The 14,832-nt window shown below is 43.3% G+C and overlaps 1 protein-coding gene across 21 annotated transcripts in view; it reads left to right on the forward strand.

Moving 5' to 3' along the window:
* LOC123772612 (protein bric-a-brac 2) overlaps window positions 1-14,832 on the forward strand; it is a 309,393-nt gene that overhangs the window by 121,124 nt on the left and 173,437 nt on the right. For 2 of the 21 annotated variants that reach the window (XM_045765852.2, XM_069303594.1), the window contains one exon: window positions 4,003-4,303. The exons of the other annotated variants lie outside the window; for them this stretch is intronic. In XM_045765852.2, the coding sequence (XP_045621808.1) occupies window positions 4,003-4,275 (273 nt within the window). In that variant the 3' untranslated portion in view covers window positions 4,276-4,303. Of the gene's footprint in view, window positions 1-4,002; window positions 4,304-14,832 lie in introns of those variants that run through there. 21 annotated transcript variants of the gene reach the window in all.

Here is a 14,832-nt window from a genome sequence, read left to right on the forward strand (position 1 = left end):
GTGGTGTTATCTCTGAATTACGTAATTTTTCACATTCCATTATATAACAACAACAGTACAACACAACATGCAATAACTGGCTCCTATACAGTACACCATGCAATAACTTCCTCCTTCACAGTACATCATACAATAACTTCCTCCTTCACAGTACAACATACAATGGCTTCCTCCTACACAGTACTGTATATAGAACAATTAACATTCTCCATCGCACAGTAAGTGCACTCATGACAAACTCTTGTACACTACGTTGCAGCACAAGTTATAACTTGTGTACAATATATCACAGCTGTTTGCATTTTGACATTGTTTTATAGCATCTGGGAAGTCTGGTGTTGGGAGGGCTGGTGGGATTTAGTGCACTAGTGACATTCCTGCCTGCCTGCCTGCAGAGGTTTTAAGTATTAACTCTCTTATCTTTAGCTGTTCTTTCACCAGCACAGCCACCCCTCCCCCCTTTCCTAGTTTTCCTGTCAAGTCTCCAAACTGAGTAGCCCCTTGGGAGTACGACTTCATTTAAAATATTTTCTTCAAGTTTCGTTTCTGATAATGCGACAATATCTGGGACCTTAAGCTGAATTATATCTTGCAACTCCAATGTTTTTTATTTAACTCCATCTATGTTTTCAGGAGCATGTTCCCTTTCACTTTGTTCTTTACTCCCCTTCCACTAAGGATTTTGTTGATAAATGTGACCATGGCGTTATTGCACATAAAATGCGTTCAAAAGGAATTACCGGAAAAATAGGCAGATGGATCTACAATTTCCTGACTAACAGAACCCAATGTGTAATAGTCAACAAAATAAAATCCAGCCTATCAACCGTGAAGAGCTCAGTCCCCCAGGGTACTGTGCTTGCTCCAGTACTTTTTCTCATCCTCATATCGGACATAGACAAGAACACAATCTATAGCACTGTATCATCCTTTGCAGATGACACTAGGATCTTCATGAGAGTAGGCAACATAGAGGACACGGCAAACTTCCAATCAGATGTAGATCATGTCTTTCTATGTGCTACAGAAAATAATATGGTGTTTAACGAAGATAAGTTCCAGCTCATGCGCTACGGAAAAAATTAAAATATAAAAACGGAAACCACATACAAAACTCAGACAAATCATAACATAGAACGAAAAGGTAATATAAAGGATCTGGGTGTACTCATGTCGGAAGACCTTACCTTTAAAGAACACAATAAAGTAGCCGTCACAACTGCAAGAAAAATGACAGGTTGGATAACAAGATCTTTTCACACTAGAGGTGCTGTACCGATGATGATACTTTTCAAAACACTTGTGCTTTCTAGAGTGGAGTACTGCTGCACAATGACAGCCCCTTTCATAGCTGGAGAAATTGCTGACCTGGAGAGCATGCAGAGATCCTTTACTGCTAGAATCCACTCAGTAAAACATCTAAATTACTGGGACCGACTAAAGAGCCTAAATCTGTACTCCCTTGAGCGCAGGCAGGGGAGATACATAATAATCTATACATGGAAAATAATTGAGGGGCTGGTCCCAAACCTGCACACAGAAATAACATCACATGAGACCAGAATACCCCTGTTGAAAAGCAGAGGTGCAACAGGTACTCAGAGAGACTACTCTATCAACATCAGAGGCCCAAGACTGTTCAACACGGTTCCACTACATATAAGGGGCATAACTGGCAGACCCCTCACAGTGTTCAAGAGAGAACTGGATAAGCACCTCCAAAGGATACCTGATCAACCAGGCTGCGAGCAGCCGCGTCCAACAGCCTGGTTGATCAGTCCAGCAACCAGGAGGCCTGGTCGACGAACGGGCCGCGGGGACGCTAAGCCCCGGAAGCACCTCAAGGTAGGCCAAAGCTAGAATATGCAGCCTGTTGTGTGGTGTCCATATCTTAAGAAGCACATCAACAAACTGGAAAAGGTGCAAAGACATGCTACTAAGTGGCTCCCAGAACTGAAGGGCAAGAGCTATAAGGAGAGGTTAGAGGGATTTAAATATGCCAAAACTAGAAGACAATAAAAAGAGGTGATATGATTACTACGTACAAAAACAAAATAGTAACAGGAATTGATAAAATCGATAGGGAAGATTTCCTGAGACCTGGAACTTCAAGAACAAGAGGTCATAGATTTAAACTAGCTGAACGCAAATGCTTAAGATATATAAGAAAATTCACTTTCGCAAGCAGAGTGGTAGACGGTTGGAACAAGTTAGGCGAGAAGGTGGTGGAGGCCAAGACCATCAGTAGTTTCAAAGTGTTATATGACAAAGCGTGCTGGGAAGACAGGATACCACGAGCGTAGCTCTCATCCTGTAACTACACTTAGGTAATTACACACGCACACACGCAATGTATGTGTGTGTACTCACCTAATTGTGCTTGCGGGGGTTGAGCTCTGGCTCTTTGGTCCCGCCTCTCAACCGTCAATCAACTGGTGTACAGATTCCTGAGCCTATTGGGCTCTATCATATCTACATTTGAAACTGTGTATGGAGTCAGCCTCCACCACATCACTTCCTAATGCATTCCATTTACTAACTACTCTGACACTGAAAAAGTTCTTTCTAACGTCTCTGTGGACACGTGTACTGTACTTACCTAGTTGTGCTTGCGGGGGTTTAGCTCTGGCTCTAATGTCTTTGTGGCTCATTTGGGCACTGTTTCCACCTGTGTTCCCTTGTTCGTGTCCTGCCCGTGCTAAAGAGTTTGTCCTTGTCCACTTTGTCAATTCCCCTGAGAATTTTGTAGGTGGTTATCATGTCTCCCCTTACTCTTCTGTCTTCCAGTGTTGTGAGGTGCATTTCACGCAGCCTGTCCTCGTAACTCGTGCCTCTTAGTTCTAGGACTAGCCTATGGCATACCTCTGAACTTTTTCCAACCTCGTCTTGTGCTTGACAAGGTACAGGCTCCATGCTGGGGCTGCATATTCCAGGATTGGTCTTACATAATGTGGTATACAAGGTTCTGAATGATTCCTAGCACAGGTTCCTGAAAGCAGTTCTGATGTTAGCCAGCCTTGCATACACCGCCGATGTTATTCTTTTGATGTGAGCTTCAAGAGACGGGTTTGGTGTGATATCAACTCCTAGATCTTTCTCTGTCCGTTTCATGAAGAACTTCATCTCCCATTCTGTATCCTGTGTCTGGCCTCCTGTTTCCACCGCCTAGTTTCATTACTTTACATTTACTCGGGTTGAACTTTAGTAGTTCAACCCGAACATTTACACACACATTTTACACACACATTTCAATACACACACTTAAACCTAGTTTGTGTGTGTGTGTGTTTATAACCCCGATGCCTGACTTACTGGGAGGCCCCCATTAGGGGTTGGCCTTAGTCCATGCAAGAAAGTATATTCTTAGTGCTTTGAGACAGTTCCTGTAATTCAGGTGTTATAAGCATACTAGCATGCAGTGTATGATCTCTGGTGCCTCATTTGTAGCAGTGCAGATGTCAACACTGATACTGGTATCCTAAAGTATACTGGTATCAAGTTGGTATCAATACAAACATCAGTGAGGTTCTCTAGGGATTACATTGGTGTTGTATTGAAAATTGAGCTTCAATTGTGATGATAAATACAGTATAAGAACTATGAAATACTGTAATAGTTCACAATTCTTGAGTACAAATGATGTAATAGTCGACCTTGAAAATTTCTTTAAAGCTTCACAAAGTTTAAACATTTTTATTGTTTGCTTCACGAGAATAAATATTTTATACACTTTATACGAACATTTTATTTAAAAAATGACTCGTGTACAATGGATCAGCCATATGGATACCACAAAATGTTTGAGCTAATGCAAAATACTGTATAGGAGTTTTCCAGTGTGAATTAAAGATTTTCACTATACATTTGTATCAACTTGAATAGCTGTTTTCAAACAGTGAAGACATATGTAAATATGAGACAAAGAAAGACTAAAGGATGTGCAGCACTCAGTGGCTCAAGGCCCACATAGGTCCACTACTTATGGAGGCTGTTTCTTTGCAGCTGGAAGAAGCAGGAAGGATGCTGGTGTGTGCGCCAATTGGTGGCTCTTTGGGTGAGCTTATGGGTGATGAGGGTGGACAACTGCGTTGTCCTGTGTGTGGGCGGTCCAGCAGCCGTCGCGATCACCTCAAACGTCACATGCGCATCCACACCGGGGAGAAACCTCACAAGTGCCCCTTTTGTCCTTTTCGCAGCCTCCTTAAGTGGAATGTAAAGTCTCACATGCAGCGTCGACATAGTCTAAACTGGATACCAATGGCTGACTCACAGTGACCAGACTCCACCCATCATGCCATTTAAGGTGTGATTATGTTCATACAGTAGCATGTGACAGTTGAGAAACTTGTCTCCATGATCTGGTTGTTTAAATGAACAGAATATCTGTTAAAATGTAGAAATGTAGTGCATACAGTCATTTTGGTGCTTGTGAATTGTGTAGTGTAATGTGTAATGGGCGGGAAGGAAAGTGAACCTTGGCATTGATGTTCTGCACCTGGAAACTGTTTAATGTTGACCAAGCCTGCAAGTTAATGCTATTGGCCTAGCAGAATGTGTGTCACTTTATTTGCTTAATTCAAAATATTTCTGAAAGCAGTAAATAACAAGTTTAAAACAAATTAAGACTTTATTTAAAAAAAAAGACCTAAAAACATTTGAGTGATTTCTAGGGTTCATGGCAATAAAGAAGCACAGTAGGCCATTTTACAAGTTCTTTTATATGTTTTACCACCAATTTGTAAATGTTGTACATATAGAATATTTGATTTTGACTGATGGGTATTGTAGTAGCACATGTGAGAACTTACTCAGTGTAATAAGCCATTCTTATGACCATTGTATACTGGATGTTTATTGATGGGTTTAACAACATGATAAGTAGCAGTAACAACATGATAAGTAGCAGTAACAACATGATAAGTAGCAGTAACAACATGATAAGTAGCAGTAACAACATGATAAGTAGCAGTAACAACATGATAAGTAGCAGTAACAACATGATAAGTAGCAGTAACAACATGATAAGTAGCAGTAACAACATGATAAGTAGCAGTAACAACATGATAAGTAGCAGTAACAACATGATAAGTAGCAGTAACAACATGATAAGTAGCAGTAACAACATGATAAAACTACACTGTGCAGTGCCTTAAACTATGCAATGTACACACACACCATTATGCATCTCTGTATTGTACTCTATAATATATTCACATTATTCTTGGTAGAAACATTGTAATATACAGACCATACACCATCATTATTTCCATTTGTCAACTTGTTGCTACGTGTTACATGACCAGACGTGCCAGGTGACACTTCCCGGCACCTGGCGTGCCAGGTGACGCTTCCCGGCACCTGGCGTGCCAGGTGACACTTCCCGGCACCTGGCGTGCCAGGTGACGCTTCCCGGCACCTGGCGTGCCAGGTGACACTTCCCGGCACCTGGCGTGCCAGGTGCCACTTCCCGGCACCTGGCGTGCCAGGTGACACTTCCCGGCACCTGGCGTGCCAGGTGACACTTCCCGGCACCTGGCGTGCCAGGTGACACTTCCCGGCACCTGGCGTGCCAGGTGACACTTCCCAGCACCTGGCGTGCCAGGTGACACTTCCCGGCACCTGGCGTGCCAGGTGACACTTCCCGGCACCTGGTGTGCCAGGTGACACTTCCCGGCACCTGGTGTGTCAGGTGACACTTCCCGGCACCTGGTGTGCCAGGTGACACTTCCCGGCACCTGGTGTGTCAGGTGACACTTCCCGGCACCTGGTGTGTCAGGTGACACTTCCCGGCACCTGGTGTGTCAGGTGACACTTCCCGGCACCTGGTGTGTCAGGTGACACTTCCCGGCACCTGGTGTGTCAGGTGACACTTCCCGGCACCTGGCGTGTCAGGTGACACTTCCCGGCACCTGGCGTGTCAGGTGACACTTCCCGGCACCTGGCGTGTCAGGTGACACTTCCCGGCACCTGGCGTGTCAGGTGACACTTCCCGGCACCTGGTGTGTCAGGTGACACTTCCCGGCACCTGGTGTGCCAGGTGACACTTCCCGGCACCTGGCGTGCCAGGTGACGCATCCCAACACCTGGCGTGTGACACATACCATCACTTGAGGTTCCACGTGACACAGTCACCAGATGTGTACCATGACACAGTCACCAGATGTGTACCATGACACAGTCACCAGATGTGTACCATGACACAGTCACCAGATGTTTACCATGACACAGTCACCAGATGTGTACCATGACACAGTCACCAGATGTTTACCATGACACAGTCACCAGATGTGTACCATGACACAGTCACCAGATGTGTACCATGACACAGTCACCAGATGTGTACCATGACACAGTCACCAGATGTGTACCATGACAGTCACCAGATGTTTACCATGACACAGTCACCAGATGTTTACCATGACACAGTCACCAGATGTGTACCATGACACAGTCACCAGATGTGTACCATGACACAGTCACCATATGTTTACCATGACACAGTCACCAGATGTTTACCATGACACAGTCACCAGATGTGTACCATGACACAGTCACCATATGTTTACCATGACACAGTCACCAGATGTTTACCATGACACAGTCACCAGATGTTTACCATGACACAGTCACCAGATGTGTACCATGACACAGTCACCAGATGTTTACCATGACACAGTCACCAGATGTTTACCATGACACAGTCACCAGATGTGTACCATGACACAGTCACCAGATGTGTACCATGACACAGTCACCAGATGTTTACCATGACAGTCACCAGATGTTTACCATGACACAGTCACCTGATGTGTACCATGACACAGTCACCAGATGTTTACCATGACACAGTCACCAGATGTGTACCATGACACAGTCACCAGATGTGTACCATGACACAGTCACCAGATGTTTACCATGACACAGTCACCAGATGTGTACCATGACACAGTCACCAGATGTTTACCATGACACAGTCACCAGATGTGTACCATTACACAGTCACCAGATGTGTACCATGACACAGTCACCAGATGTTTACCATGACACAGTCACCTGATGTGTACCATGACACAGTCACCAGATGTTTACCATGACACAGTCACCAGATGTGTACCATGACACAGTCACCAGATGTGTACCATGACACAGTCACCAGATGTTTACCATGACACAGTCACCAGATGTTTACCATGACACAGTCACCAGATGTTTACCATGACACAGTCACCAGATGTTTACCATGACACAGTCACCAGATGTGTACCATGACACAGTCACCAGATGTTTACCATGACACAGTCACCAGATGTTTACCATGACACAGTCACCAGATGTTTACCATGACACAGTCACCAGATGTTTACCATGACACAGTCACCAGATGTGTACCATGACACAGTCACCAGATGTGTACCATGACACAGTCACCAGATGTGTACCATGACACAGTCACCAGATGTGTACCATGACACAGTCACCAGATGTTTACCATGACACAGTCACCAGATGTGTACCATGACACAGTCACCAGATGTGTACCATGACACAGTCACCAGATGTGTACCATGACACAGTCACCAGATGTGTACCATGACACAGTCACCATATGTTTACCATGACACAGTCACCAGATGTGTACCATGACACAGTCACTGGATGTGTACCATGACAGTCACCAGATGTGTACCATGACAGTCACCAGATGTGTACCATGACAGTCACCAGATGTGTACCATGACAGTCACCAGATGTGTACCATGACAGTCACCAGATGTTTACCATGACACAGTCACCAGATGTGTACCATGACACAGTCACCAGATGTTTACCATGACACAGTCACCAGATGTGTACCATGACACAGTCACCAGATGTGTACCATGACACAGTCACCAGATGTGTACCATGACACAGTCACTGGATGTGTACCATGACAGTCACCAGATGTGTACCATGACACAGTCACTGGATGTGTACCATGACAGTCACCAGATGTGTACCATGACACAGTCACTGGATGTGTACCATGACAGTCACCAGATGTGTACCATGACACAGTCACTGGATGTGTACCATGACAGTCACCAGATGTGTACCATGACACAGTCACTGGATGTGTACCATGACAGTCACCAGATGTGTACCATGACACAGTCACTGGATGTGTACCATGACAGTCAACAGGCATTCCTGATGTAGCAGCATTTTGGGGAACCAGCACCAGCTCTTTCCAACAGATCCGGCACATAAGCAACCCACAGGCTGGGGGCCTGACAGCTGAGTGGACAGCGCTTCGGATTTGTAGTCCTGAGGTTCCGGGTTCGATCCCCAGTGTAGGCAGAAACAAATGGGCAGAGACTCTTTCACCCTGATGCCTCTTGTTACCTAGCAGTAAATAGGTACCTGGGAGTTAGACAGCTGCTATGGGCTGCTTCCTGGGAATGCGTAACAAAAAGGAGGCCTTGTCGAGGACCGGGCTGCCGGGAAGCTAAGCCCCAAAATCATCTCAAGATAATCTCGGATAACGAGCACTTCATAAGACCAGGTGCTCTCTGTTGATGTAGCAGTCATAAAATACTTGTTCAGTGCAATAAACTGCGGCCACTCGGCCTTACTCGGTACCAGTTTTTGGGTGTTGTTGATGGTTGATTTTTGCTGACTTGTATACACTCATCATGTCATCATAATCTTGGTCTTCCTTGTCCTGTAATGTGAAATTCCCTACAGACACTCCTCAGTTTTATGACAAGGTTTTTGCACTACATGTATATCATAGATAGTGTCATTTCTTATTTCTCATTTCCTTGTACAATTCATGCTTCTTGGCTTGATCATTTGTATTGCTCTTAAAATGTTCTAATGACATACCAGCGTCTTGCACTGTCTCTGTATACAACCATCATGTCACATCTCTTCCTCTCCAGGACTAATTAATTTCATTTACTGATTAGCAAATCTTCAAACTGATTTAAATCAGGTCTTTCATTGCGCCACAGAAAACAACATGATATCAACTGCAAAATAATTCTTGCTCCTGGAGGTCATTTGTGTCACAAGGGCTGTCACCTGGTGTAGGGCCTCGTAGCCTGGTGGATAGCGCGCAGGACTCGAAATTCTGTGGCGCGGGTTCGATTCCCGCACGAGGCAGAAACAAATGGGCAAAGTTTCTTTCACCCTGAATGCCCCTGTTACCTAGCAGTAAATAGGTACCTGGGTGTTAGTCAGCTGTCACGGGCTGCTTCCTGGGGGTGGAGGCCTGGTCGAGGACCGGGCCGCGGGGACACTAAAAAAAGCCCCGAAATCATCTCAAGATCTCAAGATAACCTGATGGCAAGTGAGTGGTACTAACTAGTGGTTGAACCTCGGCAACAAGTGTGTGTATGGTATGTACTGTAGTTTACTCCGGGTTCTAAATATTGTCCATGCAGTTGCTTGTTTTGGTGCACTCTACCTTCCTGGTGGTCTTTGCTTCGGTACTGTGGTAATCTTGTATTCCCAGACTCTCCTTGCTACTTTTGAGGGGGCCAGATTATGGGCCCGGTCTCTGGTAGGGGCTCAAGCCTGATGTGGTATCAAAGATTTGGAGGATTTTATGCAGATACCTTGAAAAACCTCCGAGGGGCCCATCAGAAAGAGGCATTTCATTACATTTAATGCAGAATTTTTTGTTCCTTTTTTTATTAAGCAAAGAAATTTATTTGAACCTTAGGCTTTGATTATCATATACAGTATTGATGATCCCTAGGGGACTGCAGTTATCACGAAAAGACGATTTAAACAATTATTGTCTGGGTTTTAATGTACTATGCAAACATGGATATAATATGTCTTATGTGGATTTAATGGAGTTTACTTTGACCCATGGAAAAGATCCTGCTACCATTTCATTGTACAAATGCGGTTATCATCACGAATGATACTAGGGGAATGCTGCCATTGTCATATGACGATTTAAACTGTTATTGTCTGTGTTTTACATGTATGATGCAAATATGGATATACTGTAATAGCTCCCTGTGGATGTAAATAAAGAAAAACAAGTGATACAACAGTGAAACAACAGAGGATAAAACAGGACATCTTCAAGAGGAAACTAGATTGTTTCCTCCAAGGAGTGCCAGACCAACCGGGCTGTGGTGGATATGTGGGCCTGCGGGCCGCTCCAAGCAACAGCCTGGTGGACTAAACTCTCACAAGTCAAGCCTGGCCTCGGGCTGGGCTTGGGGAGTAGAAGAACTCCCAGAACCCCATCAAGCAGGTATCAACCAGGACTCGTCAGCAAAGTCAAGCACCAGGCATTGACAAGTGTCAGACGCAGCCTTGCAGAGCGCCTCCACCAAGTGAAACGATAAATATTCATATTATAAATATTTTGTGTTTTCCTTACCTTTTGCATACAAATCAATAATTCTATAATTATTGATTTGTAGGTATACAAAGGTAGGTATAATAATTTTCCATAGCGGCTGTCTAAGGGTTAAAGAATCTAATATAAAATAGATATGTATCTTACCTTGGAGTAGTTGTGTGAAGCATGTCCCAATGCCAAGTCTCTGACCAGGCCTCTGGTTGATGGTCTGGTCACTCTGGCTATTTGATGCTGCTGCATGCTGTCTATAATGACTATGTGGGCCTTCAGGCCACTAAGAGCAACAGCCTAACAGATCAGGCTATTACAAGACAGGCCTGCCCAGGCCGGGCTTGAGCAGTAGAACAACTTTTGAAATCAACTACAGATAAATTCCAGGTTTGATGTCTACTAACATAATCAAACTTCTATAGCAACAAGGTCACTATCACCATATTTACAGCATAATGAGATATTGTTGCTAGAAATGTCTCGAGTTGGTAACTAGAAGTGTGTGTAGGGTGAGTGCAGCATGATGTCAGTCACCACCCACACACCCTCATTCTTTAGTCTCCTTGTTTGAGTAGCATATTTCAGATTCGGTGGCATAATATTCAATTTACCTTCCATGTCCTTCATGGTCCTTGCAATTTTGCATGGTGGCATTGAGATCCTGGATGGTAATGCACCAGACATGATGTGCATCACTGAACTAAGGCTCAGGAAGGAAACTAAGGCTCTCAGGGTTTTCTCCAATAGAGAAAATTGGGCAAGTTTTGCATTAAGTTCCAAGTATCAAACAATGTCTGTATAGAATTGGCTGGACGTTTGAACATTACGTAGCACATAGAATTACCTACAGGCAGTTGCAGTATAGGAGCTGATCATTTGAGGGTGACTGAAGCAGCTCAAGAGTTAAGAAAACTTTACTAGTCTCTAGCAGGCCTATTTAAATGATTTTGATTTTAGACTTCCCAATCACAAAGAAAAAAATAACCCCAAAAAACACAAAATATAGGAATAATTATAATAATTATAATGATTTGGGGAATATATTTAGGGTATACTTTATGAGTGAAAAAGCTCTAATCTGGTCCCTAATCATCAAAACAACCTAAAGAGACAAATGGAGTTTGAAATCAGAGAAAAAATCAGCAAAAAAAATTAAAAGTCCCAAGTTTTGCGAGTTGTGACTGACTTATTTGTTGACCAATTTCGTTCTGTCTTGACATAGTTAGGGAAACATATGCACTCGCCAGGATGTAAAGGTTACAACAAAATCAGATAATAAACAAAGGAGAAAAAACTGAAAAAAAAAATCCCCCCCCCCCAAATATTTTTGGGACATTGATGAAAATAACATATACAGTGGTACCTCGAATAACGAATTTCATCCGTTACATGTTCGTCATGTGAAACGGACGTCATACGAAACGAATGTCCCCATTTAACCACTGTGATGCACTGTGTTTATTGTGAAATTCCCCCAGTGTGCATGATATCAAATGTTCCCAAAAAAAACTTTTTCTTTGTAAAATTATAAATTACCTTCGCTGAACATGTCTATGTAAAAATAATTACCAAATTCCACTTACTTTGGCTGTGAGGGCGTGAACAAGGTGAGCTGTGACGTCATCAGGGCCTGGTCGCCCGTGTGTGAAGCTCCCAGACACTGTCGCACAGGCCATTCAAGCACCGCGTGTTGCCACAAATATATTTTCAAATATTTTTTCTATGTATTTCCAATGCGGTTTCATTTGTTTCTTTTATCGTATATGATGCATATTTGTGTCCTTTACAATATGTATACAGTAGAATGTTCATAATTTTCCATGGAACTGTGATACATGTGTCAGTAATGTGTCCACAATAAATGTTTATTGTCACAATATTACGTGGTAAAAATTCACTAAAATTACAAAATGTACAGTTTCACACACTATTTACACAGTAACACACTGTATTACACACTCAGTACTTTGGAGGTGCGTAATAGCCAACGAAGTAGTCCATGGTACACAGCGCGACTTTGCTCTCCTTGCACCAGCTACAGATAGATTTTCGTTTTCTGTTTCATCGTTCTGTGTGCTTGCAAATAACGCACTCACGTGCACCCTTGGCTTTAGTACTTGTAGGTGGTATGTAGCCAAGCTTGTAAAGCATAAGGTAGTATTGAAACGATTATAGGAAAAGCTCAATTTGTAAGGTAGTCTTGATAAGATCGCTTTGTAAGGTCCCACACAGGAAAAGATTCAGCTAGCCTCAAAGAGTGTCCGTCAGTCAGGAAGAGATTCAGGTATTCTTGAAAATATCTTTGGAAAACACCACCATGGAAGCCACTAACACTGTTCATCTGTGCTACTTGTATCAGATGCATCATCACTGAACGCAGAAAACGATTCATCTATGTATCATCTATATAAATTGGAGATGGCAAGGATGGGGCTCAGAGCTACAACTGGATACGCTCGCTGTATCATCCTCATAGGTGCTGTATCACTTGCATCCGACCGTTGTGTTAAGTCCTTATTGCGCCTAACTTCACCAATATTATGACCCTTATGTTCTTCAAACAATAAGGTCTGAATTTCACCGACTGAGCGCAATCTTTCAACACTGTGTGGGACAGGTGTTTGGGAGCCAGAGGCACGTGTGCCACAAATGGTTGCTCACGCAGTACTAACCCAGCCAGCAGCCCTTGTCTTTCATATTTGTTATAGCAAAAGGTTCGTTCAGTGTTTGTCGGGTAGGATGCTCCATTATGACAATCTATCTTTGTTTCAAATGTGTTTCATTTGTTTTGTATTTGTCACTTACATCTCAATAATGGAGCAGCCTACCCGACAAACACTGAACGAACCTTTATGGCATTTGTTCATTTTTCAAATTGTTTCAACAGTTCTTTTAACATTTGTTCTGGTTTTCAAAATTCGTCATTTTTTTATTATTTACGTTTTTTTTATGTAAGAAACATGGAGCAGCGTACCTGCCGACCACCGAACGAACCTTTTGCAATAAGACAAATGAAAAATAAATATCGAACACATTTGAAGAAAGGAAAATATCCCAATGGTTTGTTCAGTGTATGTAAGGTAAGCTGCTCCATTATTGAGACATAAATGACAAATATAAAACAAGGGTATGTTTGAAACAGAAGGATTGTTATAATGGAGCAGCCTACCTTCCGAACACCGAATGAACCTTTTTGACATTTGTTGTATATCAGAAATTTCATTTCTTTTTTTCTACAAAAACGTCAATGCTCTGCAACATCTCAGCAGTCACCCCATTATATTCCATTATCATTAGTATCTTTAAACAAGAACAACATAATTTATGTGTATCGTCGGAGGCGTCTGAGAATGTGCAAGAAGCAGCGCGACCCCACCATGTGGTGTTGACGTTACTCAAACGAGCGTTCGCCATACAGGACGATTTGGCACCGATCGGGCCATTCGTTACCCAAAATGTTCGCCTTTTGGGGCGATCGTTATGCGAGGTACCACTGTATTAACATTGGACAATGTATTTATATGATATATAACAAAATAGAGCATAATAACATAGTTATTCATTATTATTTGTTATTATGTATTACTCAGCAATGATATAAAGGCACCAACTGCATATCCACTTTGTGGACTCTTCTTACTACTATTCTTCTTTGTGTGTCGGACAGGTGCTTGCATCTCTTTATTACTGCATTATCCTTCAGTTCCAGTTTATGCTATTCTCTATGCTCTTCGTCTCCTACTTTCTCGTTGTCAGTCTTCCTTTGTAGTTGTTGTTGACTCTCGTAGTGCCCTCATGGCTCTCGGGTCCTTTAATCCAGTTCATCCAGTGGGTGTCGAGATCCAGCATTGGCTGTTTCTCGTTCATAGTAAATTTAAGTCGGTTGAGTTTTGTTGGGTTCCCAGCCATATTGGTGTGTCTTTAAATGAGCGTGCGGATGCTGCCGCCAAGGAAGCTGTCCGCTCTTGTCCCATCTCTCGTAAGGGCATTCCGTATTCCGACTTTTACCCGGTTATCCATTCCTCAGTCCTTACCCGTTGGCAGGCTTCTTGGTTGTCTGTTACTGGTAACAAGCTACGTACTCTTAAATGTTGTGTTTCCTCGTGGCAGTCCTCCTTCCACCGTAACCGGCGGTGGGAAACAGCTCTGGCGAGGTTGCGTATTGGCCATACTCGCTTAACCCATGGTCACTTGATGGAGCGCCGCCCTGCTCCTTATTGTCCTAGTTGCATTGTCCCTCTTACGGTCGTGCTTGTCCTTCTTGAATGTCCTGACTTCCAGGACGAGCGTATGTTTTGCTTTCCGACCGCCCCTCGCGGTCACCTGTCCCTCGATAGAATTCTTGGTGACTCGGATACTTTTGATATCGTTCGCCTTATGCGTTTTTGTTCTCGTATTGGCATCCTTGGTGATATTTAGCGCCCTCTGATTATTTTGCGTATTTGATGGTGCTACATAGCCTTCCCGGTTTG

The sequence above is a fragment of the Procambarus clarkii genome, chromosome 50, assembly GCF_040958095.1.
Source record: "Procambarus clarkii isolate CNS0578487 chromosome 50, FALCON_Pclarkii_2.0, whole genome shotgun sequence".
NCBI lineage: Eukaryota > Metazoa > Arthropoda > Malacostraca > Decapoda > Cambaridae > Procambarus > Procambarus clarkii.